General features: G+C 42.9%; 4 protein-coding genes and 4 non-coding genes across 9 annotated transcripts in view; 6 read left to right on the top strand and 2 right to left on the bottom strand.

Annotated features, from left to right (window-relative positions):
• Positions 1–7,378, bottom strand: part of ZWILCH (zwilch kinetochore protein) — a 39,075-nt gene extending 31,697 nt beyond the window's left edge. The window contains exons 1-2 of the mRNA XM_037054194.1: positions 7,079–7,378; positions 4,606–4,657 (exon numbers count right to left, since the gene is read on the bottom strand). Of these exons, the coding sequence (XP_036910089.1) occupies positions 4,606–4,657; positions 7,079–7,131 (105 nt within the window). The 5' untranslated portion in view covers positions 7,132–7,378. The remainder of the gene's footprint in view (positions 1–4,605; positions 4,658–7,078) is intronic.
• A 204-nt stretch (positions 7,379–7,582) lies between these two features.
• Positions 7,583–13,266, top strand: RPL4 (ribosomal protein L4). Its single transcript, XM_037054199.1, has 11 exons — positions 7,583–7,677; positions 9,039–9,138; positions 9,424–9,495; positions 9,687–9,793; positions 10,350–10,488; positions 10,914–11,038; positions 11,535–11,664; positions 11,928–12,084; positions 12,379–12,462; positions 12,746–12,866; positions 12,951–13,266. The coding sequence occupies exons 1-11, from the start codon at positions 7,675–7,677 to the stop codon at positions 13,179–13,181; spliced, it is 1,269 nt and encodes a 422-aa protein (XP_036910094.1). The 5' UTR covers positions 7,583–7,674; the 3' UTR covers positions 13,182–13,266.
• Positions 9,544–9,614, top strand: LOC118992650 (small nucleolar RNA SNORD18). Its single transcript, XR_005067670.1, has one exon. It is a non-coding gene; the product is annotated as a small nucleolar RNA SNORD18 (small nucleolar RNA).
• LOC118992651 (small nucleolar RNA SNORD16) lies at positions 9,971–10,069 on the top strand. Its single transcript, XR_005067671.1, has one exon. It is a non-coding gene; the product is annotated as a small nucleolar RNA SNORD16 (small nucleolar RNA).
• Positions 10,745–10,817, top strand: LOC118992648 (small nucleolar RNA SNORD18). Its single transcript, XR_005067668.1, has one exon. It is a non-coding gene; the product is annotated as a small nucleolar RNA SNORD18 (small nucleolar RNA).
• LOC118992649 (small nucleolar RNA SNORD18) lies at positions 11,723–11,792 on the top strand. Its single transcript, XR_005067669.1, has one exon. It is a non-coding gene; the product is annotated as a small nucleolar RNA SNORD18 (small nucleolar RNA).
• A 1,296-nt stretch (positions 13,267–14,562) lies between the features above and the next one.
• On the top strand, positions 14,563–17,945 carry SNAPC5 (small nuclear RNA activating complex polypeptide 5). 2 transcript variants are annotated; one of them, XM_037054193.1, is made up of 3 exons: positions 14,563–14,703; positions 15,929–16,018; positions 17,032–17,945. In XM_037054193.1, exons 1-3 carry the CDS (start codon positions 14,614–14,616, stop codon positions 17,149–17,151), a joined length of 300 nt encoding a protein of 99 aa, XP_036910088.1. In that variant the 5' UTR covers positions 14,563–14,613; the 3' UTR covers positions 17,152–17,945. The 2 variants fall into 2 exon arrangements, with proteins under 2 accessions (XP_036910088.1, XP_036910087.1); XM_037054192.1 differs by having other exon boundaries at positions 17,029–17,945.
• A 1,944-nt stretch (positions 17,946–19,889) lies between these two features.
• Positions 19,890–24,719, bottom strand: part of MAP2K1 (mitogen-activated protein kinase kinase 1) — a 76,830-nt gene continuing 72,000 nt past the window's right edge. Inside the window, exons 8-11 of the mRNA XM_037054190.1 lie at positions 24,449–24,513; positions 21,734–21,795; positions 21,337–21,382; positions 19,890–20,647 (exon numbers count right to left, since the gene is read on the bottom strand). Of these exons, the coding sequence (XP_036910085.1) occupies positions 20,534–20,647; positions 21,337–21,382; positions 21,734–21,795; positions 24,449–24,513 (287 nt within the window). The 3' untranslated portion in view covers positions 19,890–20,533. The remainder of the gene's footprint in view (positions 20,648–21,336; positions 21,383–21,733; positions 21,796–24,448; positions 24,514–24,719) is intronic.

The raw sequence follows: 24,719 nt of genomic DNA, 5'->3' as shown, positions 1-24,719 counted from the left end.
TATAGGAAATATAGTCTTTCATCCCAATTATAACACACATTTACTATAGAAAAGTCTGAAAATAGAAAGTTAAAAGAAATGTTTAAAAACTCATCTATAATTCCACGAGCCAGGGTAATCACTACATTAGACTTTTGCCAGCACTTTTTCCAAGCATATAAACAAATCTATGTAAATAAAAATGTACCCATTATTTAGCTATCTAGATAGAATTTTGCTTAATAAAAGTAGGATATTCCTGCCCTGGCTGGTGTGGTTCAGTTGGTCGGAGCATCGTCATATAACCGAAAGGTCATGGGTTAGATCCCCAGTCCAGGTGCGTATGATCCCTGGTCTGGGTGTGTATGGGAGGCAACCAACTGATGTTTCTCTCTCTCTCTTTCCCTCTTTCTAAAAGCAATGAGAAATGTCCTTGGGTGAGGATAAAATTTTTTTAAAACATATATGTCACGAAATTTCATGCCACTAAATGGTCTTTGGCTGTCCAGTATCATGGCTCTACCATCATATAACTAATTTCACACTGTTTGACATTTAGGTAGTTTCAAGTTATTTGCTATAATAAATAATTATTAATGGTCATTTTGAATTACTTTAATATGAATATATAAAATCATATTGATATTGTCAAATTGCCTTTCAAATATACCATACCTACATATTTGCATTCTTACCACTTATATCAACACTTGAGTATTTTCACTATTTTTACCATCTCATTGCAAAAAATAGTATCCTGTTGATGTTTAATTTTCATTTATTTGATTAATGAAGGTGAACAGTCTCTAATATGCTTATTATTGACAAATATCTCTCATTATTTAAATTTAATTTCTTATTTTGGATACTGAGGCATTTAGATACCAAGTTCAGAGAGCAAAGGATTGTTAGAAAGCACCAAAAGCAAGGAGGCAAGAAAAGAACTTTCCCCAGAGCCTTCAGTGGGAACACGGCCCTGTTAACACCCTGATTCCAGACTCCTGGTCTCCAAAACTGTGAAGAGAATACATTTCTGATGTTTTAAGCAAACCAATTTGTGGGACTTTGTTACAGTAGCCCTAGGAAATTATTATAGGTATCAAGTGGCAAGAATTCGTATAGGGAGGGATTAATACATGTACCTGAATCTAATGAATTTCTGAGTTTGGTTAGTGATAATTCAGATAGTGACGATAACTATACTTGTATTTTTCTTCCTGTGATTAGTTGTGTCCTAATCTAGTTGTCTTTTTCTCATTGATTTTAAAGAGCTTTTTGTTTTTTCCTAGCATATATTATGCAGTCACTGAATATATATCAAATGAATGTATGAATGATGTATTTTTAATTGTCTTATTAGGCCACTACTCTTGTCCCAATTTTCCCCCTTGCTCCCCTCCACCCAGCACCCCCAAACTCCCTCAGGCAATCCCCCCACCACTGTGCATGTCCATGGATCATGGGTATAAGTTCTATAGCTACTCCATTTCCTACTGTACTTTATATCCCCATGGCTATTCTATGACTACCAATTTATACTTCTTAATCCCCTCATCGTTTTACCCATTCCCCCACCCTCCCCTCCCATCTGACAACCATCAGCATACTCTCCATATCCATGATTCTGTCTCTGTTTTTCTTGTTTGCTCAATTTGTTTTTTTAGATTCAACTGTTGGTAGATTTCATTGTTCATAGTTTTGATCTTCTTTTTCCTAAATAAGTCTCTTTAACATTTCAAATAGTAATGCTTTGACGATGATGAACTCCTTTAGTTTTTTTCTTATCTGGGAAGCTCTTTATCTGCCTCTCAATTCTAAATGGTATCTTTGCTGGGTAGAGCAATCTTGGCTGTAGGTCCATGCTTTTCATGACTTTGAATATTTATTGCTAAGTCCTTCTAGCCTGCAGTTTCTTTTGAGAAATCAGCTGACAGTCTTATTGGAATGCCCCTGTAGGTAACTAACTGCTTTTAAGATTCTCTAACTTTTGCCATTTTAATTATGATTTTTTTGGAGTGGGCCTTTTTGTAGCCATCTTATTTGGACTATCTGTGCTTCCTGGACTTGCATGTCTATTTCCTTCACCAAATTAGGGAAGTTTTCTTTCATTATTTTTTCAAATAGATTTCCAATTTCTTTCTTGCTCTTCCTCTTCTTCTGGTACCCCTATGATGCAAATGTTAGACCCTTTGAAGTTGTCCCAGACGCTGCTCACACTATCCTCATTTTTTTTTGCATTCTTTATTTTTCTTGTGGTACTGATTGGTTGTTTCTTACTTCCTTATATTCCAAATCACTGATTCTTGACTTCATTCACTGTATTGTTGTTTCCCTGTAAATTGTTCTTTATTTCAATTAGTGTATCCATTGTTACTGATTGGATCTTTTTTATGCTGCTGAGATCTTAAGTTCCTTGAGCATCCTTATAATAAGTGTTTTGACACTGCATCTGATAGACTGCTTATCTCCATTTCACTTAGCTCTTTTTCTGGAGTTTCAATCTGTTGTTTCATTTGGGTCATGTTTGTCTCCTTGTTTTGGTAGCCTCCCTGTGTTTGTTTCTGTGTATTAGGTAGAGCTGCTATGACTCCCTGTCTTGGTAGTATGAACCAATCTGATAGGTGTCCTATAGGGTCCAGTGGCAACAGCCGCCCCTATCACTCAAGCTGGGTACTTGAGGTGTGCCTTTCACATTGGCTGAGGACACCCTCCTCATGTAGTGGAGCCTTGGTTGCTGTTGGCAAGTCAATGGGAGGGATTTACCCAGGCCAGTTAGTTTAAAGGACTGGCTATGACCACTGACCACCAACCTCCACCCTCCATGGAGTATCAGCTGGGCAGGGTGGTGACGCTCTGACATGGTCTGTAGCTGTCCACTGAGAACAGAGGCTCTGGAGTTTTCCAGGTGATGCAATCTAAGGTCAGCCACAATCTGGATTCCTGCCAGGGCCACCCTGCCTGAGCTATAAAGAAATCTGAGATGGCTCCCGCTTGTGCTGGGCTTGGAGATTCCCAGGCAAAGCCAAGCTGTGAATCTAAGCTGGCTGCTGCTAGTGCCTCGACTGGGGCCACTGAGCAAGAGGTACAGGGGCTAAGTGCTTAATGAGGTAGGCTGTTCCTTTTTTGATAGGATTCAGGAAGCTGTGAAGCATGAGCCAAGACCAGCCATTTATATGGAAAAGTCACGGTTAAAAGCCACTTTGGGTGGGTCTGTAAGTTGGGTAGCATGGAGTGTCTGGATCTCCAGGGCAGGGCAAACAGTATTAGCCAGATTGATGGAGTCTCAGATTTGGCACCTGCCTGCTGGCTCTGTGGGGTGAGGGCTCTGAAAAGGGACAACTACCTCTGTCTGCCTTTCTGTCTGGGACAAAGCTGTCCTCCAGCTCCCACCTTAATGCCAGACACGTCACTTCCTCCCTGTATACCTTTCCAAGCTGTGACCCTGGTGCTGGAGCTGAGAGAGAATGAGTCTGAGTAAGTCCATGTATGGATTCTTTCAGGGGAACTGCTTGGGACTTCAACAATTTCTTCCACTGACTCAGTCCCACTGGTTTTTGCAGCCAGATATTAGGGGACTTATTTCCTGGCCCTGGAACCCTGGGCTGGGGAGACGCCTACTACTGATATATCTCTTCCGAATATTTATCCACCATACATGGATGTGGGACCAACCCATTCTGCATCCCCACCCCTCCTACCAGTTTGGATGGAGGTGGTTTCTTTAATTCTATAGTTGTCAGACGTCCATTCAACTTGATTTCTGAAAGTTCTGAGTGATGGCAGTGTCATATTTTTATTGTAATTTTGATGTGGTTGTACAAGGAGACAAACCATATTTACCTATGTCACCATCTTGACTGGAATCATATGTTTTTTATATATGGATATTAACCCTTATTATATATGACTATTTCTCCCCAGCTCATTTCTTTTTTAGTGTATAATTTACTTTTACTAATTATTTTATGGGTTAAACTTTATGGGTAGTTAAGCTGTACTGTTTTAGACTTTAAGAACTGTATCAATAAATGTTCTGTAAGTTACCTGCAGCATAATGTAAAAAAAACTTTATGGGTAGTTTACCTATGGAATGGTTGGCATATATTAGATGCTTAATAAATCCATACATGTTTATAGCAGCATTATTCAAAACTGTTAAAACCTGGAAACAATCCAAGTGTCCATCAACTGGCAAGTGGATAACCAAATTGTAGTGCATCCACACAATGGGATGCTTTTCAGCAATGTAAAGAATGAACTAATACATAACAACAACAGAGATGAATCTCAAATGCATTATACTCAAACCCAAAAGGCTACATACTGTAGGATTTTATTTACATGAAATTCCGGAAAAGGCAAAACAGATAAAAAACACAGTGGTTGCCAGGGCCTGAGAACAGAGGAAAGGGTTACCTATAGAGGGACATGAGGACATTTTTGGAGATGTTAGATATGTTCTATGTCTTGAGTGTATGACTGAATGCATTTGTAAAAACTCATAGAACTACACTCTAAAAAGATGAAATTTACTCTATGTAAATTAACTTCAATAAACCCTACTATTTAAAACTCACAATTTTAGGATTATTGAGTTACGCTGAAAACCAAATAAGTTTTTCATACCTCATAGATAAATGGGTCTTTACAGATTCCTTTCTTTTCTTCATCAAATTCCCTGGAATGCGGAAATACATGTGAAAAATAGAATTACAGTATTATCATTTCAACTCAGATGCCAGTAATCATTTCATCTCTATGTGGCAACAGTGAGGAAAGCAAAATGCAAAAGTTGTCATGGCAGTCCTATGTTGGGAAGAGAGGTGAAAAAAGCAGAAAACAGTATTAGGTTAAGGACAAGAGAGAAAAAGGAGATGTAGTAGAGATTAATAGACTGCAGCCCACAATCAGGTACAACTGCTTCTAAGAAAGTAAAAATGACTGGATTCTGACCTGCCAATGAATCTGTGGGCCACCACAGTGACGTTATTTAAGGGTCCCAGGTCCTAGATTTCCACGGCTAAAATGGAAGCATGTATTCTCCCTCTACATTTGTGAGCTGTTACTAAAACATTAGTAAATTTGATAATGTTAAACAATTTTCTTTTAAAAATGTAAGCAAAACCCTGTAGAATATCATTAATAATTACCATTTCAGTCAAGGAAGTTTTAAAATAGCCCTGGTTGGTGTGGCTCAGTGGACTGAGTGTGGGCCTGTGAACCAGAGGGTGATGGGTTCGATTCCCAGTCAGAATACATGCTTGGGCCCTGGCTGGTGTAGTTCAGTGGACTGAGCGCAGGCCTGTGAACCACACGATCGCGGTTCGATTCCCAGTCAGGGCACATGCCTTGGTTGCAGGCCAGTTCCCAGCAGGGGACTCACGAGAGGCAACCATACATTGATATTTCTCTCCTTCTCTCCTTCCCTTCCTCTCTTAAAAAACAACAAAAAAAAAAACCCCCAAAAAACATGCTTGGATTGTGGACCAGGTCCCCAGCAGGGGGCACTCAAGAGGCAACCACACATTGACGTTTCTCTCCCTTCCCCTCTAAAAATAAGATAAATAAAATCTTTTTTAAAAAAGTTTTAAAATAGTGGTCTCAAAGCATGTAAAACTATAAACCATTAACATACTGAAATACATATCAGCCTGCTCTACACTCTGAAAAAAGAATCTTTAGAGACCTAAAGGAACCCAAATGAATTGTTTCAGGATACCATTTATTATTTTATCTACTCTATGACTTACTAAAATAAAAACTGGAGATATAGGCTTGAGACTGATTCACTTTTGCTCTTTTGGACAAGACTGTGACTTGTCTTCAATGTTTAACTCAGGGATGTTAGTCAATCACTCAACAATCATTTCTCAAGCATAGAATGAAATATTATACAGCAGTTAATTTTTAAAAAAACAGACCTACAGGCTCTCATACTGAAAGCTATCCAAGACATTGTTAATAAAAAAATATTTTAACCCTGGCTGGCGTAGCTCAGTGGATTGAGTGCGGGCCTGCGAACCAGGCGATCGCGGTTCGATTCCCAGTCAGGGCACATGCCTAGGTTGCAGGCCGGTTCCTTGCAGGCTAACTACCAGCAGGGGACGCACAAAAGGCAGCCATACATCGATGTTTCTCTCCCTCTCTCCTTCCCCTCTATAAATAAATAAATAAATAAAGAAAGAAAGAAAGAAAGAAAGAAAGAAAGAATATAGCTTTAAAAAATATTTTACAAAGCTACAGTTCATTCTATTAATGATCAAAAATTGACCAGAATTACCACTTTTCTAAGCAATAAACGATGAAAATTTATAGCATTTAGAAAATAAGGGGTTAGATTACACCAGTGGTTCTCAAAGTGTGGTGTCAGGCCAGCAGCACCTGCTTCACCTGTACTTTGTTAGAAAGGCAAATTGTTTGGCCCCACCCAGACCTACTAAAAGAGAAAACCGGGAGAGGGGGCCCAGCAATCTGTTTGACAGCACTCGCGGTGATTCCGATGCATGCTCAAATCTGAGAACTACTAGATTTCGATTTTTACTTGGATGCAAGAATAAACGGAATCCCCTTTGGTACTGGTACCTCACTATGAGAATAAATGCAATCTTAGAGCACAGTGAAACAAAGGTGCTTTAAAAAGTCAACACACCATCCCATTATCACTATAACTATGGCTCATATAACTATCTTGAATAGACGACAGCAAGGTTTTAAACCGATGAAGGATGCCAACGTGTAGTTTTCCATATACTGCAAGGTGCCTCTAGCATTGCAAGTTGTGTGCACTTTCACAATGAATACACTACCTCTTGGAAAATTGTCACCTTCCCCAGCGATCAATAAGGTAGATATTCTCTTAAACTAGACTACAACCAAGGCTCCACAGGACCAACCCCACACTGACGGAGCGGATAACCGGCCTCTGCCCAACTCCCGGACCCAGGAAAACTGACTTAGTCCATAACGTCCGCGCCACTGAGAAGTGACCAGGCGCTAATCCCCAAGGCTGCGGCAGGAGGCTTAAGGGGGAGAAATCGAGATACCCGGAGGGACTAATGCTGTTCGCGCACTCTAGCCAGCAGGAAGGGCTACAACTCACTGCAGGAGACGAGTGTAAAACTCCTCAGCAGCTCGGTTCATTCGCGACCACATCCCGCCTCAGCCAGACAGCAGGTCCGTAACCGCCCAACTAAACTGCGCGCCGGACGCTGACTTCCGGAGACCTGACCCCACCCCCGCCGGGACTACTTCTACCGCCTCAGAACAAGTCCAGTTTGTTCACAAGTTCAAGTTTTCTTTTACAGCCCACGGCGATTCTCCGTATCCCTATATATTTTTCTTTTCCGTAAGAAAGTTATAATACGTTACAGTAGTTGAAGGGAAAGACACATCATCTCGCGAGAGTCGACACGCCTACTTATGAATTATTCCGCGAAAAGGAGTCCCTCGTTTCTAAGCGCTTTTGTTGACTTTGGAAGTCGAGTTACCGTAATGTGACCCATATGAAGAGATAATATTATATTTTTAATTTTTTTAGAGTGGTAGAAAGAGATTTTGTATCTCCGGGTTGGTTCAGAGGCGGAGCAGGACGGCAGGCGGGTTGAAGGTTACATATAGAACGAGGAAGTGCTGAGTACTTCCTTTTCCTGTGCGAGCCGCCGGGCTGAGAGGAGTGTGCTCTCTCCTCTCAACGCCATGGTGAGTAGAACCTTTCCCTGCTGGTCGTTCCCCGTCTGTTGGGCCCGGCAGGAATGGATCGAGGGTTCAGGGCATAAAATCTCATGGAGGGAAAGCAGGGAAAAGGAGACGAAGACTAAATGCATCTGTTTGTTGAGGGGAGTTAGGTAGTGCGGCCATACGGCAGCCATCTTAGCGGCAACGTGGGCCTCCAGGCCCAGGGCGCTCCTGCTCCTGGAAACAGCGCCATGCACCATATGATTCTCTGGAGCAGAGGGTCTTTCGAATTTTAGCTTTTCTTGGTGTTAAAAGGTATGAGCTGTACTGAAGACTTGGAAGTCCTTGAGTCCTAAGAGTCGTGGTGAGTCAATTTTAGGCCTTGTATCTCCAAATTGTGATTAGTAAAGAATATTATATCTTTTGAGGGAGATTTGTTTTTAAATATTTGTTTTTCCACCATTTATCTGAATTATTGACTGTTCACCCTAAGAATCTCCTGTATCAAAAGTGTCTACTCCATTAAGAGTTTTATTATTGGTGTCCCCTAAATCTTACAGAACTCTGTCAGCTTATAGTATGGCTAGTGAACAGAATGGGCAAAAAACTGTGTTTCTTAGATCGTAATTGATTTAGGTGTAAAATTGACAGTAATGTTTGATGGTAGTGAATGCTTTGCACATACGGAATTGGAAAGGAGGCAGTAGTTGGGGACTAAACAATCAGAAACCTATAGGAGGTACCCCGAAGGAGGTGAGGAAGCATGCTGAGAGTATCTTTAGGGAGAAAACTTGGTAACACTGAGGCAGGAGGGTGAAGATTGCCCTGAGTGTATCTGAAGCAAGTGGGCAGGAGGTTGAGCAGATTGTATAGGCCATCCTCCAAACTTGTAAGGTTTATTTTCAGGTGGTAAATCTTTGGAGAAGGTTGAGCAAAAAGTAACTGTTTTTACTAGTAAGTTTTGGAAAATGGGTTTAGAATGGGATGAAGGGCAAGTTCGGAGGAATAGAGTTGTAGACAAGATTTACTGACATTTGGGGTGAAAGTTTAGATAGTGGTTTTAACCTGCATTCTCAAATCTTAAAGTGTTTGTTTTGATCATTTCACTTTGTAAACCCTGGTTTAAAAGCTTAATGATAAACCATTCTTTTAGAAAGTTATGTAGTACAACTTGATTCTAAGTGATCTTCAGGTAAGAATTATTGGAATTAATAGATGAAATGTGTTTGTAATGTAGCCTTTGTTTTAGCTTTCGAATTCTAGGGGATGTCTACTTCACCAAACTCTAGACTCTTGGAACTTAGGGTTTGATGGCACTGATGGCACATGAGAATGAGTGTTTCTGACATTTCTTGTCAGTATAAATACCTTTTCCTTTTTCCCAGGCGTGTGCTCGTCCACTGATATCAGTGTACTCCGAAAAGGGGGAATCATCTGGCAAAAATGTCACTTTGCCTGCTGTGTTCAAGGCTCCCATTCGACCAGATATTGTGNGAAATGTGTTTGTAATGTAGCCTTTTTTTTTTTTTTTTAGCTTTCGAATTTTAGGCGATGTCTACTTCACCAAACTCTAGACTCTTGGAACTTAGGGTTTGATGGCATTGATGGCACATGAGAATGAGTGCTTCTGACATTTCTTGTCAGTATAAATACCTTTTCCTTTTTCCCAGGCGTGTGCTCGTCCACTGATATCAGTGTACTCCGAAAAGGGGGAATCATCTGGCAAAAATGTCACTTTGCCTGCTGTGTTCAAGGCTCCCATTCGACCAGATATTGTGAACTTTGTTCACACCAACTTGCGCAAAAACAATAGACAGCCCTATGCTGTCAGTGAATTGGCAGGTATGGATTTGGATCTTTCCTGTTTTAATGTTTTAAGAGCTGCTTAACAGCAGTGATGAAATTCCACTCCATTGGTCCGTGTTTCTGAATCAGATGATTTTCCTGGATGTTCTGATGCTGTTTGCTGCCATGCGTAATTGTCACATTGATATGGTTGGGTTAGTTAAAACTTTATCTCTTTCCAATTTCAGGACATCAAACCAGTGCTGAGTCTTGGGGTACTGGTAGAGCTGTGGCTCGAATTCCCAGAGTTCGAGGTGGTGGAACTCATCGTTCTGGCCAGGGTGCTTTTGGAAATGTATCTTTTTTGTCATTACCTACTTGTCAGCCATCGTGGAATTTAGCAGGCTGGTCCTGGTTTATTCGTGTTACTAGTTTGAAAATATTTTTGTCCAAAATACTAATAGTGTCCAGCTAACTCTAGACAGTTGGAATCTGGAAGATTCTAACGGGCTTTGCATTAGAAAGCTTTACTTGCAATGATGTCGTAATTTGCGTCTGACTCTGTTCTCGGCGACAGTTGCCTGCTGTCAATAAGCTGGTTCAGAAGGGTGACGAAAATTCTTACTGAGCAAGACAGAACCTTGTTTAATTCTTTTTAAAAAAATATATATTTTATTTATTTTCAGAGAGAAGGGAAGGGGAGAGGGAGAGAAACATCAATGTGTGGTTGCCTCTCATGTGTCCCCCATCCGGGAACTGGCCTGCAACCCAGGCACGTGCCCTGACTGGGAATCGAACCACGATCCTTTGCTTCACAGGCCCGCGCTCAATCCACTGAGCTACACCAGCTAGGGCGAACCTTGTTTAATTCTTGACGTTTGAGAAATGTGATTCTTAACTGAGAAAAATAGATGTGTCGTGGGGGCCGCATGTTTGCACCAACCAAAACCTGGCGCCGTTGGCACCGCAGAGTGAATACAACACAGAAACGCTATGCCATCTGCTCTGCCCTAGCTGCCTCAGCATTACCAGCACTGGTCATGTCTAAAGGTTTGTGATATATTTTGTATTATAGGAGTGGTATAAAATACCCATGTTTTCCTTCACCTGAACTTCTTTATTCATGTTAATTATAGCCTTTGTAAATTGTGTTCATCCCAGTGGCTAAATTTCCTTCTACCAAATACTCTGTTCAGTCTGACAAATCAGTCATCAGTAAATACTATGTAACATGCAAATAATTCAAATATAGTGATTTAGTATATTGGAAAACTACACTTCGTGTTGCCTGTTATGTTTTCACCCGTCAAAATGATGAGATTCCACTTAATTGGTCCGTGTTTCTGAAACACATGATATTTGTGGAAGGTTCTGATTTGGCAAATTGTACCATTTTGCTTTTGTAGGTTATATTAAATGTTTCAGTTTTTCCAAAGTTTCAGGGTAACCATCTCAGTGTTAATTGGCTTTGTCAGGTCATCGTATTGAGGAAGTTCCTGAACTTCCTTTGGTGGTTGAAGATAAAGTTGAAAGCTACAAGAAAACCAAAGAGGCTGTTTTGCTTCTTAAGAAGCTTAAGGCCTGGAATGATATCAAAAAGGTAGGTTTAATGTTGGTAGTCCTTCACACAAATTTGTCAGAATTTAATTTTCAAAACATTGCTGGCCTTGGCCAGGTAATTTCATTGGGACATTGGCCTAGTACACCTGTAGATTTGCATGTTCGGTACCCAGTCAGGGCACAGAAAAATCAACTAATGAATGTGTCCATAAGTGGAACAACAAATTGTTTCTGATTCTTTGTCTTTCTTAAAACTAATTTTTTTTAAATAGTGCAGAAGGATGGTATTAACTACAAGGCTTAGATATGATTACATATGACAGCAAGTACTCTGGAACCATATTATAGTCATGCATTGTTTAGGTGGTTTTATCCTCATCTGACTCTCAGTACTTAACTCAAACACAGATGGAATGTAGCCTACTTAACTACACACCTAGGCTATATGTTATACCATTTTCTGTATGTGGTTTTGACTCTGAAGATCTATTATAGGGATCATCTTGATCAGAACACTAAACCTTCTCACTTCATAGGTGTATGCCTCTCAGAGAATGAGAGCTGGCAAGGGCAAAATGAGAAATCGTCGTCGTATCCAGCGCCGGGGACCCTGCATCATTTACAATGAGGACAATGGTATCAACAAAGCCTTCAGAAACATTCCTGGTAATTCTTTTACTGCCTATATGTTTGATAGCCTGAACTATGCAGATTTACGCAACTTTTATTATGATGAGATTCCACTTTATGGTCCGTGTTTCTGAAACACATGATTTTGTGGAATGTCTGATTCTTGGCTAAATGAGTGCACTATTAATGGTTGAAACTTCATAATTATAGTTCTTGGGTTATCTTACGTAGTAGTACATAGGCTGTCAGGACAATTTTCTATTGAAATACACATGCCTTAATTCTTTTCCCTTTAAAAGGAATTACTCTGCTTAATGTAAGCAAACTGAACATTTTGAAACTTGCTCCTGGTGGGCATGTGGGCCGTTTCTGCATTTGGACTGAAAGTGCTTTCCGCAAGTTAGATGAACTGTACGGCACTTGGCGTAAAGCAGCCTCCCTCAAGAGTAACTACAAGTGAGTGTCTTCATATTCATATATTGAATGTAGATGATTATTCTGTGTTCACATTCTGAATTGGTTTTTGGTTTTCATATTTTAGTCTAAATAAGATTGTTTTATTGGTATTTCCCTTTATGTACAGATGCAATATGCTGAAATGATAAGATGCTCTGAGGAGTGATAGGATAGTTGGAAATTCTCATTGAATTCTGGGGAGCTTTAAATGGTTAAACATTGAGGTTCATTTTAATCACATGAGAAATGAGAATTCAGCATCTCTTTTCAACATTTTCTTGATTTTTCTTTCAGCCTCCCCATGCACAAGATGCTCAATACAGACCTTAGCAGAATTTTAAAAAGTCCAGAGATCCAAAGAGCCCTCCGAGCACCACGGTAAAAGTTGTGATATTTATAGTAATTCTTGTCCCAATAACATTGTAATTAATTTGTTATTTGTAAAATGTGAGGTAATGTAGCCCTGGATGGTTGGCGCAGTTAGTTGGAGTATCAGTTCTGTACACCAAAAGGTTGTAGGTTTGATCCCTGGCCAGGATGGGGGGGGCGGGCAGCCAGTTGCTGTTTCTCCTCTCAATTTTTTAAAAAAGCATATCCTTGGTGAGAGTTTTAAAAAATGTGGATAGTGAAATAAAATATTAACATACTGTCTTTTTTATAGCAAGAAGATTCATCGCAGAGTCCTAAAGAAGAATCCACTGAAAAACCTGAGAATCATGTTGAAGTTAAATCCATATGCAAAGACTATGCGCCGGAACACTATTCTTCGCCAGGCCAGGAATGTGAGTGATGATTTGGTTTTTTGCATGTGTGATAAGTCTTTAGAAAGATTTGATTTTTTAGATTTTCTTCTTAATGTGTTGCAGCACAAGCTCCGAGTGGATAGAGCAGCAGCGGCACTAAAAGCCAAATCAGTAGAGAAGAAGGTTCCAGGCAAGAAACCTGAGGTAGGAAAGAAAGGAAAGAAGGTTGTTGGCGTGAAGAAGCAAAAGAAGCCTGTGGTGGGGAAAAAGGCTGCAGCTACCAAGAAACCAGCAGCTGAGAAGAAGCCTGCAGAAAAGAAACCTACCACAGAAGAAAAGAAGCCTGTGGCATAAACTCAAATTTGTTTATTCTATAACAGTCAAGTCACTATGGACAGCTAGTTTTGAATAAACATGTCAAAGGCAGCGAGAAACATGACTTGTTGCATCTGTTGTGTGACTCTTGGTTAGAATTATTCTTGTCAACAAATTGTTCTTCATGACTCCAGCCTTTCGTTTGTTAACAGTCTGGTCTAAAATGGGTGGTTGGATTTACACAAAATCCATGCTGTTGAATTGTAGGAAGGATGCTCCATAAATACAGATATAAAGTCCAATCCATTTTGTAAGCAATGTTTTGAGAAAAGAAGTGGTGGTGAGAAGGCTTCAATCAGAAATAACACAGAAACTTAAAATTTAGCTGCAACCACTCTCCCCTGCCCCCCCCCCAAAAAAAAAAACAATTTCATAGTCTGACATTCCCAATAACCACAAGAGAGCATAATCAGAAGGCATATTTGAGATGCAGCAGTGAGAAACACGGTTTCCTCAGAAAAGTTTTACAACCTGGGACAATGCTGTTAGGGTATTCTTGCCACCCTGGATATTTTGGCTCTTGTAACAGTGCCGGAAGTGCTTTATAATTGCAGGGTATTCTTGCCACCCTGGATATTTTGGCTCTTGTAACAGTGCCAGAAGTGCTTTATAATTGCGTGTTCTGGAATGTGTATGTTGATCAAGCATGATACCAAGAATATGCCACAGCATGTGATCACCCTAGAGTTGACTTCATATTAGAACTCCCCCGCCCCCTTTATATTGGCAGGCAAATCCATAGCATGCGTGATATATAATCCATTTGCAGATTCAGGACATCTCAGTTCCCTAGCATGTATGGGCACCATCTTCCAATTTGTTAGCTGCTTTATTTTCATGCTCACTTCCATGGTCTGGGAAACGCTTTCATGTAACTGGCAATCCTTATGTCTGACAACCAACACTAGAGAGCTTATGCTGCGCTGAACGCTGTTGATAATCCCCGTCTTCAAATGCAGGTTTTGTGGTGGTAACCACTTAATCCTAGATGGATTGCTCCACTAGTTAGAATGTCCCCATACACCAAGGCTGCACTTGGTCCTCAGGGTACATAGAATTGACCATTGAATGCACAATGAAGTGGAACAGTATCGATGTTTACCTCTGTAAAATCAAATTTGAAAACTCCCGGCACATTAGAAGTACAATACAACTGAAGTGTTCCACTGAAGCATTTGAAAATAATTGGGCAGTTTTCTCTTCTGGTTCTGTACAGTTTCAAGGCCCTGTTCTTCAGGAATCCTATTACTCGAGTCCAGGTCTTATGGTTTAAAACCTCCGCGTCCCTCGGCCAGAGAGGGCAGGAAGCGCCCCACCCCACGAGCAGTCAACCTGCGGTTCGGTTTCCGGGACACGGGGCTGTGACGTCATCACAGAGCGCCCGGCCACCTGGGGCGCGTGAGGAGAAACGATGCTGAGCAGGCTCCAGGAGCTGCGCAAGGAGGAGGAGACGCTGCTCCGTTTGAAGGCGGCACTGCACGACCAGCTGAATCGGCTCAAGGTGATCCCGCGGCCCCCACCCGGCCCCTCACCTCGCCCCCTTGCCACTGCCCCTAGCTCGGCTCTACGCAGATCCCAGGCGTCTGCAGTGCAGCATTGCTGCTGGTAACCCCTTCCTCACCTGGCGGTTAGGGTGCTGACCAGGTGGTAAACAAGCCCCGCGTCGGCTTGTTTTGATATTACGGGCCCAGCTCAGAACTTGAATCCTGTTGGTCTAGGTTGAAACCCGGCAATCTGCACGTTTGGCGACTTCATTCCCATACCAGACCTCCCGGAAATGCAGGTGGTTCCCAGAAGAAGTTCGTCCTTCCCCGCCCACCAACCCCTCCCTCCCTAGCTCCTGCAGGTTTAACTAGCCACTATTTCCAGGTTGTATTGCTGCTTGAAATAGCTCTAGAATTACAAAGCTAGAAGAGCCTCGCACATTCTCCCATGGTGCGAAGGACAATGAGGCCCGAGTGAAGAGACTTGTCACAGAGTTCCCAGTAATTTTTCTTCCCACAGCGGTTACTGACTCCATGGCCTTAACTGGGAATAGAGATTTAGGCCCGCCAGGACCCTTTCCCAGACCTGTGCATTACTATTCGCTCTTCAGCCCCAGTGCGATGATCCTGATAATTCCTGCTCAGCACCTTTCTTCAGGATCTTTAAGTCCAAACGAGATAAGGGTTATGAAAGCCCATTGTAAACTGAAAAGCATTGTGCACAACTGTGACATATGAATGTAATAAGCATTTTTCCTCAGGACAGTTGTCATAGCCCACACTCATGTCTTCAGGGCATCATAGTACCTGTACAGGTACCTAATGTGAGTGTGTTGATGATAAACTCCAAAGCCTAAATTTCTTTATGTTCCTGAGGACACTTCCATTTCCCATTCTTCCCACCTTCAGTTTCTCATTACTAGGTAGAGAGCTCAAACCTAAGGAATCTGCCTTCTGTGGAATCAGAAGATGACACTTGGCTTTTTTTAAGGACTCACTCTTGTTTTCTTACCAGAGCTGCCAGGTCTGGGGGAGTGGAAACCCTGGCTCAGCTGGAGCACCTGTACACCCAGGGGGAAGGGACTGGAGGATTCCACCACCATGCTTTCTAGCGCGGCACAAAGATTACACTGTTTTCACTTCCTCTCGATACCAACCTTTTACAGCATGGACAGTATAATTTTCCCACATCAGTAGCCTAGTGAAAAAGTAAGGAAAATGTCCTTAACTCTTCCTTCCTAGGTTGAGGAACTGGCCCTCCAATCAATGATTAGTTCCAGAAGAGGGGATGAGATGCTGCCTTCTCAAGATGCTCCTGAACAGTCACATGATGTAAGCTTAGTGAAGTGTCGGGGTAGGGAGGGAATGCCAAGCCCATCCTGCTGTCGTGATGTTTGGAGGTCAAAAACTTGTAAATTATATTATGAAGCCCAAGGGACTCTGGGAAGTACTGATAAGAATTTTCTAGTTTTATAGACTGGGTATTCAGTATTACTGTGTTAAACAAGAACAGCCCAGCTGGTTACACCTTGATTGATTTATTCATTAGGTTCTTATATTGCCTACACCATCCTGGTTGTCTGTGTTCTGTTTACTTTAATGAGGGCAAGGCGAGTAGAGATCTTTGCAGGGACATGGCAGACCTTTTGCTCTGTGAGTAAGTTAGTTTGGGGTTCAGAAGTAGAAGATAACTCCAGTTGCAAAGCATGGTGCTAACAAGTGAGTTCTAGTCTTCATTATATCCCCCCTCTTACCAAATGCCCTCACTTAAATCAGTAAAATCATAGTCTTTCTAAATACATGATATTTGAGCAGTTCTCTCAGTTGAGTGAAGACTTTAAAACCCATTTGAAAGTAGTAAATGCCCTGGCTGGTGTAGCTTAGTGGATTGAGTGCGGGCCTGCGAACTAGAGGATCTCGGTTCGATTCCCAGTCAGGGCACATGCCTTGATTGCAGGCCAATTCCCAGCAGGGGATGCATGAGAGGCAACCGTACATTGATATTTCTCTCCTCTCTCCTTCCCTTCCCCTCTAAAGATAAAGAAATAAAATTTATTTTTTTAAAAAAGAAAAGAAAGTAGTACGTGTAAGCCAGTGTAATTCTTACCTAAGAACCATGTTTGTAAATCAGGTGATATTCTGTCAAATCTAGTTCATTTAACTTCCCATTTTAGCAGTGCAGGTTGGTGGGGAGCCTGGGGTAGAATTTGGAGAAATAGGAAAGTGGTCATACCTCTTAGTGGTAAATACTGGAAATGAACACACAATTGAGATTTGGATTAAAATTTGATGTTTTTGAGGCCAGTGCCCTCCCTACTAATCCATGATGTCCTTGGCTAAAGCAGATGTCGGTGCACGTAGACAATGAAGCATCAATCAACCAAACTGCACTGGAGTTGAGCACAAGGAGCCATGTGACAGAAGAGGAGGAGGAGGAGGAGGAAGAAGAAGAATCAGATTCTTGAAGTGGCAAAAGAGCTAGGATTAGTTATACAAATTCAACTTCAAAGTCTCAGAAATTTCCTTCCAAACATTCTTGCCATGGGCCCTACAGCCTGCTTTAAAGAGAGCGAGAACTTCAGGAGGATGTGTACTTGCGAAACTGGTTCCATCAATAATTTGTTTCAGAATGCTTTACCAAAAATCAGCAGCACGGGGGAAAGGAAAGATGCGGTGTCCGAGCATTGAGCAATATGGGTGGTGCTGTGTCTGTATTCTGGTCAGAGCCAGTAATTGTGTTCAAAACAGAACATTTCCTCTGAAGTGCTATTGAGAAAGTCTGACATTTGCCAAAAGGGCAGAGTGTAAGAACAAGCCAGCCTTTCCGATCAACAGTGCTTCTTGTAAGCAAGTCAGTGTAAGGCTGTTTGCATACCATTGTACCCTTGTAAGCATAGCCAGAGTCTAGGGAAGAAAAAAGACAAGGACAGAAGGCCACTTGAGGGCATGAGCTGTTGCTACCTCTCAGTGGTGTCTTGAAACACTGCCCACTACAGACCGTTTTGTGTGGCTGTCATCACATCTAGGTTGAGACACCACTGATAAAACGTGCTTAGAAATAAACTATAGACGAGTAGCCATCGTGCAGCCGCTGGTTTCAGTGGGGAAACGGATCGGTTCCTCCTCTGGGGAAAGGAGTATGGCAGGATGATTTAAAACCCGCTTCTTGACTTAGAAGGAAATGTGTCATTAGGGAAGGAATCACTGTGCTTGGGAGATTGGACTTTTATAATAAAGAGATGATAGAATGTTCTTAAAACGTGATATTTGAAATTGAGATTTATTTCTGCACACTCGCCCTTTGCCATTGAAGGTACTGGTTAGTTACCTGACTTCATAAAAGTAACTTGCCCTGTCCGTACTATAGTAAAGCCAAACACAACCTCCTCAAGCAGAACTTCTGTAACTTCCAGAAAAGAGAACACGTTAATAATTTTCATTAAAGTTATTTTGAGCTACTCGTACAGGAGGTAGCAGGAAGTTTAAATGAGTATGTTTCTTAGAAAGCAATGTGAAGATAGTTTTGCATCCAGGTTATATGTATTTTGGGGTCTAATTTAAAATATGATTATGGGTTTGTAAGAGCTGGAAAACTGGCTATGAATTCCAGCCCTCTCACATCTTTGAACTTGCGCTTTTCTATCTGTTAAATGAGGGTATTCGTACCTGCTCTATTTTTACAGGTGACTGTGAGATGCTAATGAGATAACTGAAAAATCCAACTAGTGTCAGTGTTTCGGAAATTTGAGGAGGGAATTTGGCATGAGGAACTCAACACACAGCAAGAGTGATGCAGGGAACATCATTCTGGAGAACGAGATAATTCTTAGTAATTATTGGGGAAGAAAAATCTCTCTTGAAAATACCTTTAGATATGAAGAGAATTTATAAGCAAACCTCAAAAGGTAACGAGCTTGAAAGTGTTCGGATCCAGATTTTAGACTCCAAGTTACACCATCCCTTTCTTAGGTGGAATTTGCCCAGTTTAATGAGACATCTCAGTAGCAGTGGCACTGCATAAATGAAAGACAGGATGAGGGAGGTGTGGGTATTAAACCTTAGCCTGAATGTTTGTATATCATAAAGTATATTGACTTAGACATTAATTAGCCTTGCAGCGAGAAAAACTGACTCTGGGACGGCAGTATACAACACTGACCAGTTTTTAAAATCTTGGCTGTATTCCAAGCTCTGACGTATCCAGAGTGGAACTACCTGCTCAGGAGATTTACCCAAATTCTTTTTAATTTGAAAATAAAATAGGCATTTTATTTTTTCATATATATTTACTTTGGCTTTCTATAGCCTGTCCTCTCAAGGAAGAACATAAGGTCTGAAGAGGTGCTGACCAGGCAGCCTCACATGGAACCCGAAGTTCCAAAAGTCATTTCAAAGAAGGAAAGGGTACCAGTGGCCAGTTGAGATGTGGCTTTGTTTTTTGTAACCTCACAGCCATAACAAAACCGGCACCAGGCATATCCCTCCTCTCCGGAAAGGTGTAGGTAAGTGGAGCGAGTGCAGGGGAACCCAGCGCTCAGTGGGGCAGGGCAGCACGGACAGACTGTTCTGGGGGCTCCAGTGCCAGCCAGGCGCTGCTGACCACCTGCAGGGTGCCCCTCTGAGCATGCGGGCCCCCCATCCACTGCTGCTCTGCATATAGTAGGTAGGCCCTTCACAGGTCTGCAGCAGAGGTGGCTGGAAGATTCAAAGGCAAGGGCGTCTGCTGAGAAGAGTTGGAGGAAGTCCACGGTTGGAATTTCAGGAAGCCCCATTAGTCCAAAGCGCTGCACTTGTCCTCATGGCGGCATTTCCGCATCCGGCCTCCATCCTATCCTTATCTTTCCCCTCACAGTAATGCTCAGCTAAATAATCTGATTCCTTGTTAAGAGACGCTGAATATCCCAACTCAAAAGTAAAAATACCTTTCAGCCTTTTAACTTGGTAGTATATTTATTAGAATAAGAGGTTAGATTTGTTAAACATTTGGATTAAAGTTGTTAAAAGGATTTCCATACAATTTTTAGGCACTGTACACACTTGTTTACAATAGCATCAGTATTTGGATTGGAGGAAAGATAAATCTCATACATTTTAATGCCTTGATACACTTGTGACAGTCAAAGTAACTCCACCATTTTAGAAACACTAATCCAAACTTAAAGAGACATATACCACTAAATATCCCACACAGTATATTTAAAAATAAATATAGAAATACGACCAGAAGTCTACAAATCATCAGAGTAGATACACTGTGAAGCCCCAGTTATCATGGCAGTGAAGGGCTCTGGCTAGATTTTGATGGAAATGGCTGAATTCTACACCAAAGGCAAAAATAGAATAAAATAACATGATATACACTTTCTGATGCTCATTTTCATAGCAGCAAAGCATGCTTCACATGCACTGCCTGTGAAGACTCTTACCAGGCTCCTTCCTCAAGTAGAGAAGGTACACCTGGCAAGAGTGAAGTACCACCAAGTGTCAGAGAATCCCCAGGATCCAGGTGGCCGGCCGGCCAATCCTCGTGAGGGAGTGCAGTGCAGTTTTCAGTAAAAATGACTACCCACAGTCACCAAAGTTTCACACTGCAATTCAATGTTGCACATGATCTGATCATCACCATACACAAAAATAGCCCCAAGCACAAAGCCAATCCACTTAGGGGAATAATAAGAGTAAAGACAGTTGTATTAAAAATGACACAAATAGAATTTTGGCACATGCTGTGTTCTTCATCCTTTGTCGTGTGAAATGCATGTCTGAACAGAGATGTGGGAAATAGGCCTGAAAGCAACATAACACACCACTGGGCAGGGGACTTGCTCTTTGCTGTTTCCCAAACACTTAGACACCAGCTGCGTGGGTTGGTGTGCTGGGCTGGTTAAGGCCAATGGTGGAGCAGAGCCAACCTGCAAAATCCACTTCCTCAGCATCAGATCTCTTGATGAAAGCATGAACCTGCATGTGAGGAAACAGGAAGCAATGTTAAATAGCCACCAAGAAAGGAAATTCAGAAGTCCTGGTGGGTCTAGGGCTTTGCCACTTGGAAGTAGCTCCTGGAGCCCGCCCTTGAGCAGCAGCGGGGCCAGGAAAGCAGGTTCAGCTGCTGGACAAAAGACCAGCTCGCCCTGGCTCTGCCAACTACACCAGCTGTGGGGCAGCTGGCTCACTTCCCAGAGCCTGCTCTCTCACCTATGACATGGGGACGGCAGCTCTGCCTTCAGTGCCTCACACAGCTGTTAGAAGGAACAAAGGACCTGATGTATCATGTTATACTGTACAGGCTCTGTGAGACATGTAAGCCCAGGTATTTATAGTTTTACTTCTCAATACCCCTCTACCACCACTACCAAACAAGAGGAGGCAAGTGGAGAGGAGCTTGGGGAGCAAGCTAAATGTAAAATGAGCTGGTCAATATTAGAAAAAGACCCTGTCCTGTGAACAGGTGTGCTGGCCCTTTCTTTCCCTGGACTCAGAGCTGCAGAGCCATTCCAGTTTTTCCTTTAAACTGATGGAGGAGAATAGTATCTGGGATCCTATGGAAGGGCCAGCAGGACTGCTGTGGTCAAGGCAGAGCAGGGATGGACTCTGACAGGAGAACAGATGAATAATCAAGTAGTGTAAGTGTCTGAAATAAATGAACTTACCATGAGTTGCTTCAGATCTGCTCTCTCTGCAGGGTTTTTAATTAAGCTTAAAGGAAGAAAAATAACATGAGAGCTATTGCCTGGAGCTGCTTCTACCTCCAATTACTTTTGTTTACCTCCCTGTCCTCCCCACACCCTACAGGCTCTGAGGCATGCCTGAGCCTTATTCACTTCCCTGTTCTTAGCACAAGGCCATGCCCACAGCAGGTTAATAAATGCTGAACTGAGTTAGGTCAAAAGGCAGCAGCTACTTTACTGACTGCAGTTGTCAGGTCACCTAAGAAGGGCAGCAGCCGAAAGGATCAGTGGAGAGGGGAAAGGACAAAGCGATGTTCCCAATGGGGTGGGGAGCCTGACAAAAATGGGGTACTCTTCGTATAATACGAAGCCAACTTACCATTTATTCACAAAATCTTGAAATTCCAGACTGAATACTCCACTGGGCAGTTTCGGAGGAGGCTGCAAATACATTTCGACACACGAGAAATGCTGGGCTTCCTGCCCCAGCCCTCTCTCCTCCCCAACCCCTCCAGGCAGTGCTGCCCGTACCCGGTCAAGTAAAGGCCAAGGGCAGAAGGCCAGTGGCGGCTGCTGCGTCACTGTAGCAGAACCACTGGTCTCACACCACAGAACTGGGGCCAGGTCAGTGTTCTACCACTCACTTGGCTAGTTACTAAACAGATCACTTTCCCCTTAAGCCTCAGTTTAGCTTTCTATGAAATGAGGGCCTAATGACCCTTTCCAATGACTCTTTTCACACTACACCAGAAAATCTTGGAGTGTGGCATGCAAACCACCAGCAGTTACCAGTAGCAGCAGCTAGGGGCATATGCAAACCACCAGGCACAGCCCAGTCCAGGCAGCACTTGTGGAAGTCACAGAAGGCTAACTAGCTAACTAATAAAATACATATCCTCTTTCTAAGCCCTGAAGAAAATAGAAAGGTTAATAAAACATTAACTGGCAAAGGGCTGGGTCTGGAAGAATGTTAGCTGCACACTCACTCCAGGAGTGAAGCAGGCATGGGAGCTAGAACACCGGCCACAGCTCTCATTTTACCCAGGTGCACAGTGGGTATCATGCAGGGCTACTCGGGACAAGGCCCTGCAGTGTCCTGTGCTCCACACAGCTCAGGAAATGTGACCCACCCCTGTAACCTGTGCAGCGACTGTGTGCAGCTTCCTTGTGAGCTTATCTCCAGACCCTGCCCAGGATGCCATTGCTCTGATGTGTTGCCCAAATAAACAAGTAATTTGAGACTAAAAGTTAAATATCGACACTACCAAAAAAGCCCAGCCCAGTCCTCTTCCCCTGAATGCCTTATAAAGAATAACAGGTGAATAATCTGAGGTCTGAGGTCTAGGATTAAAACCCAGGTCTTAGGCCCAACCTGCAGACAGTTCCCGCTGCTCGGGAATATGAAGGGAATATCCAAGAACAAAACAAGCAGTCGGGCCTCCATCCCAGTCCTGAGTAGGAGGGGCCAGGCAAGGGTGAGGCGTGTGCCAGCAGTGTGAGGTGCACGTGCCCGTCACCATGCAGCCCAGCCTCCTGGGAGGTCCAGGTTGAGGGGTGGAGGGACGGGAGGAGTAGGTGGTAAGGAAAGAATAGCAGTAGGTGGGAAGGACCTGAGCTTTCATCCCTGAGCCCCAGTTTCCTCACCTGTGTGAAGAGCATAATAAAATCCATTTGACCCACCTGAGCAGTGCTTAGAAACCTGATTAGGAAATGTGAAAACACGGAAGAAAGCAGTATACACTAGGTGACTAGCAGCTGCACATACAGCCTCAGGCCATTTCTTCCCTTAACGTGGCTCCCACCCAGCACCACTCAACTTAGGTCCCACAAAGCGGAACCCATGAATACGGGGGCAGGGGATGGCTTTCCTGACTGCCACAACGCAATGCACATGGCTCTCCCCGAGTCTTAGAGCAGCCACAATCAGGTCCTGAACTTCTTTTCTATGTCCATCGTGCTTAGCTTAACGCTGTGCAGTCAGGAGAGAGGTCACTAACCTTCCTGGCCGACTGTGACCCAGTGACAGTGGCTTAGTCACTGCTGGGGTTACCAGGATCTTCCCTGTTGAGTTTATAATAGATAAGGAGACCTTTCTGAGCTTTTTGGGACCTGATTTTAGAGAACAGTAAGACAGCATGAAAAGTTATTCCACTAGTCTCTTGAGAAAGGGTGATTCCCTTTACCAAACACCCAGGCTGAGTGGGGGCCTTCAGCTGCTGCCCAAACATGCCAAAAACTTATCCTGGCCCACTAACCACGCTGCCCCGGGGCCAGGAGCGCTGGCCCTGTCGTCCGAAATCCTGTCCTAAGCCCTGCCCCTCCCCTCTGAGCAACTGTAGTGCCAGCCATTCCCCTCAAATAGCTTCCCATTCCCTTCAAATCCACCCAAATTTGATGAATGCTGATCAGTCTCTTCCTCCCTTGATCCATTTTTTCATTTAAACATACTGGCATCCGTATTACATATAATATGTGTTCCTTGTAAAAAAAAGTCAGCTAACAGCAATAAATAGGAACCTTTAATCACCTGTAATTCCATCCATGGTGTGTTAGTTTCCAGACTTTATATGCACATACGGGCTATATACATACATTGTTTCTACACTGTCACTTTTTATGTTCATTGCTTTTTAATGGCACAAGACAAAACCCAATATTGCAGTTATAAATGCATTTGCCTCGCCTCCTCTACACAATCTAAGAGTCTTCACAACTAGGGACTTTGGATTTTTCATCTTTGGATGTCCACCTCATTCCTGCCACCCACAGTGCTCAGCACAAAGTAAGTGCACAAGAAATGCTTGGTGAATGAAGGAATGAGATGTAAGTAGGTAAAGTGGTGGTTCCTGAGTCTGAGAAAAGAGGAGGGACTCAAGAGTTACCTGAAGATGTTCCCTGGGGAAGGGACTGCTGCAGCCTCTAAACCAGCCACACAATTCCAAAAGGATGACGCACAAAGCAAAACCCATGGATCCTGAGGCCCAAGCAGCCCATTCGGTGGGAACAACTCACAGCTTTCACAGTCAAATCAACTCAGTTTTTTCTCAAGAGGAGCAAATACGTTCCATAGTCTAGGAAGCCATGCAGTACTTACCTCATTGACTATGTAATCCAACAACTCAAAAATTGCCATGGGAGGTCGGCTGTCCATTCCATAAGCTAGAGATTTTATAAAAAGAAAGAAAACGCTTCTCAGAAAGAGACGGGATGATACTTGCCAATAAGGGGCGAGATGTTGAGCATGTACCCCAGGGCCCAGAACAGGGTAGTGGACGATAGAGGCAGGGCGGCCACAGGTCAGGCCTGGACGGAGGGGACCAGCAAAGGCCACAGAGCAAGCTGGCCATGGTATGAATCCAGGCTCT

This window comes from Sturnira hondurensis, unplaced genomic scaffold, assembly GCF_014824575.4.
Source record: "Sturnira hondurensis isolate 20B ecotype Veracruz unplaced genomic scaffold, ASM1482457v3 Scaffold0008196, whole genome shotgun sequence".
Lineage (NCBI taxonomy): Eukaryota > Metazoa > Chordata > Mammalia > Chiroptera > Phyllostomidae > Sturnira > Sturnira hondurensis.
The sequence above is the reverse complement of the archived record's forward strand: the minus strand, read 5'-3'. Positions and strand labels throughout refer to the sequence as shown.

Bases quoted from the DNA above. Each gene is read 5' to 3' on its own strand.
- SNAPC5 (XM_037054192.1), top strand. From the start codon at position 14,614: ATGCTGAGCAGGCTCCAGGAGCTGCGCAAGGAGGAGGAGACGCTGCTC. The intron at 14,704-15,928 runs GTGATCCCGCGG...CTTCCTTCCTAG, and splicing joins ACCAGCTGAATCGGCTCAAG to GTTGAGGAACTGGCCCTCCA. The intron at 16,019-17,028 runs GTAAGCTTAGTG...CCTTGGCTAAAG, and splicing joins CTCCTGAACAGTCACATGAT to CAGATGTCGGTGCACGTAGA.
- RPL4 (XM_037054199.1), top strand. The intron at 9,794-10,349 runs GTATCTTTTTTG...TGAGAAAAATAG, and splicing joins GCCAGGGTGCTTTTGGAAAT to ATGTGTCGTGGGGGCCGCAT. The intron at 12,463-12,745 runs GTAAAAGTTGTG...TCTTTTTTATAG, and splicing joins AGAGCCCTCCGAGCACCACG to CAAGAAGATTCATCGCAGAG.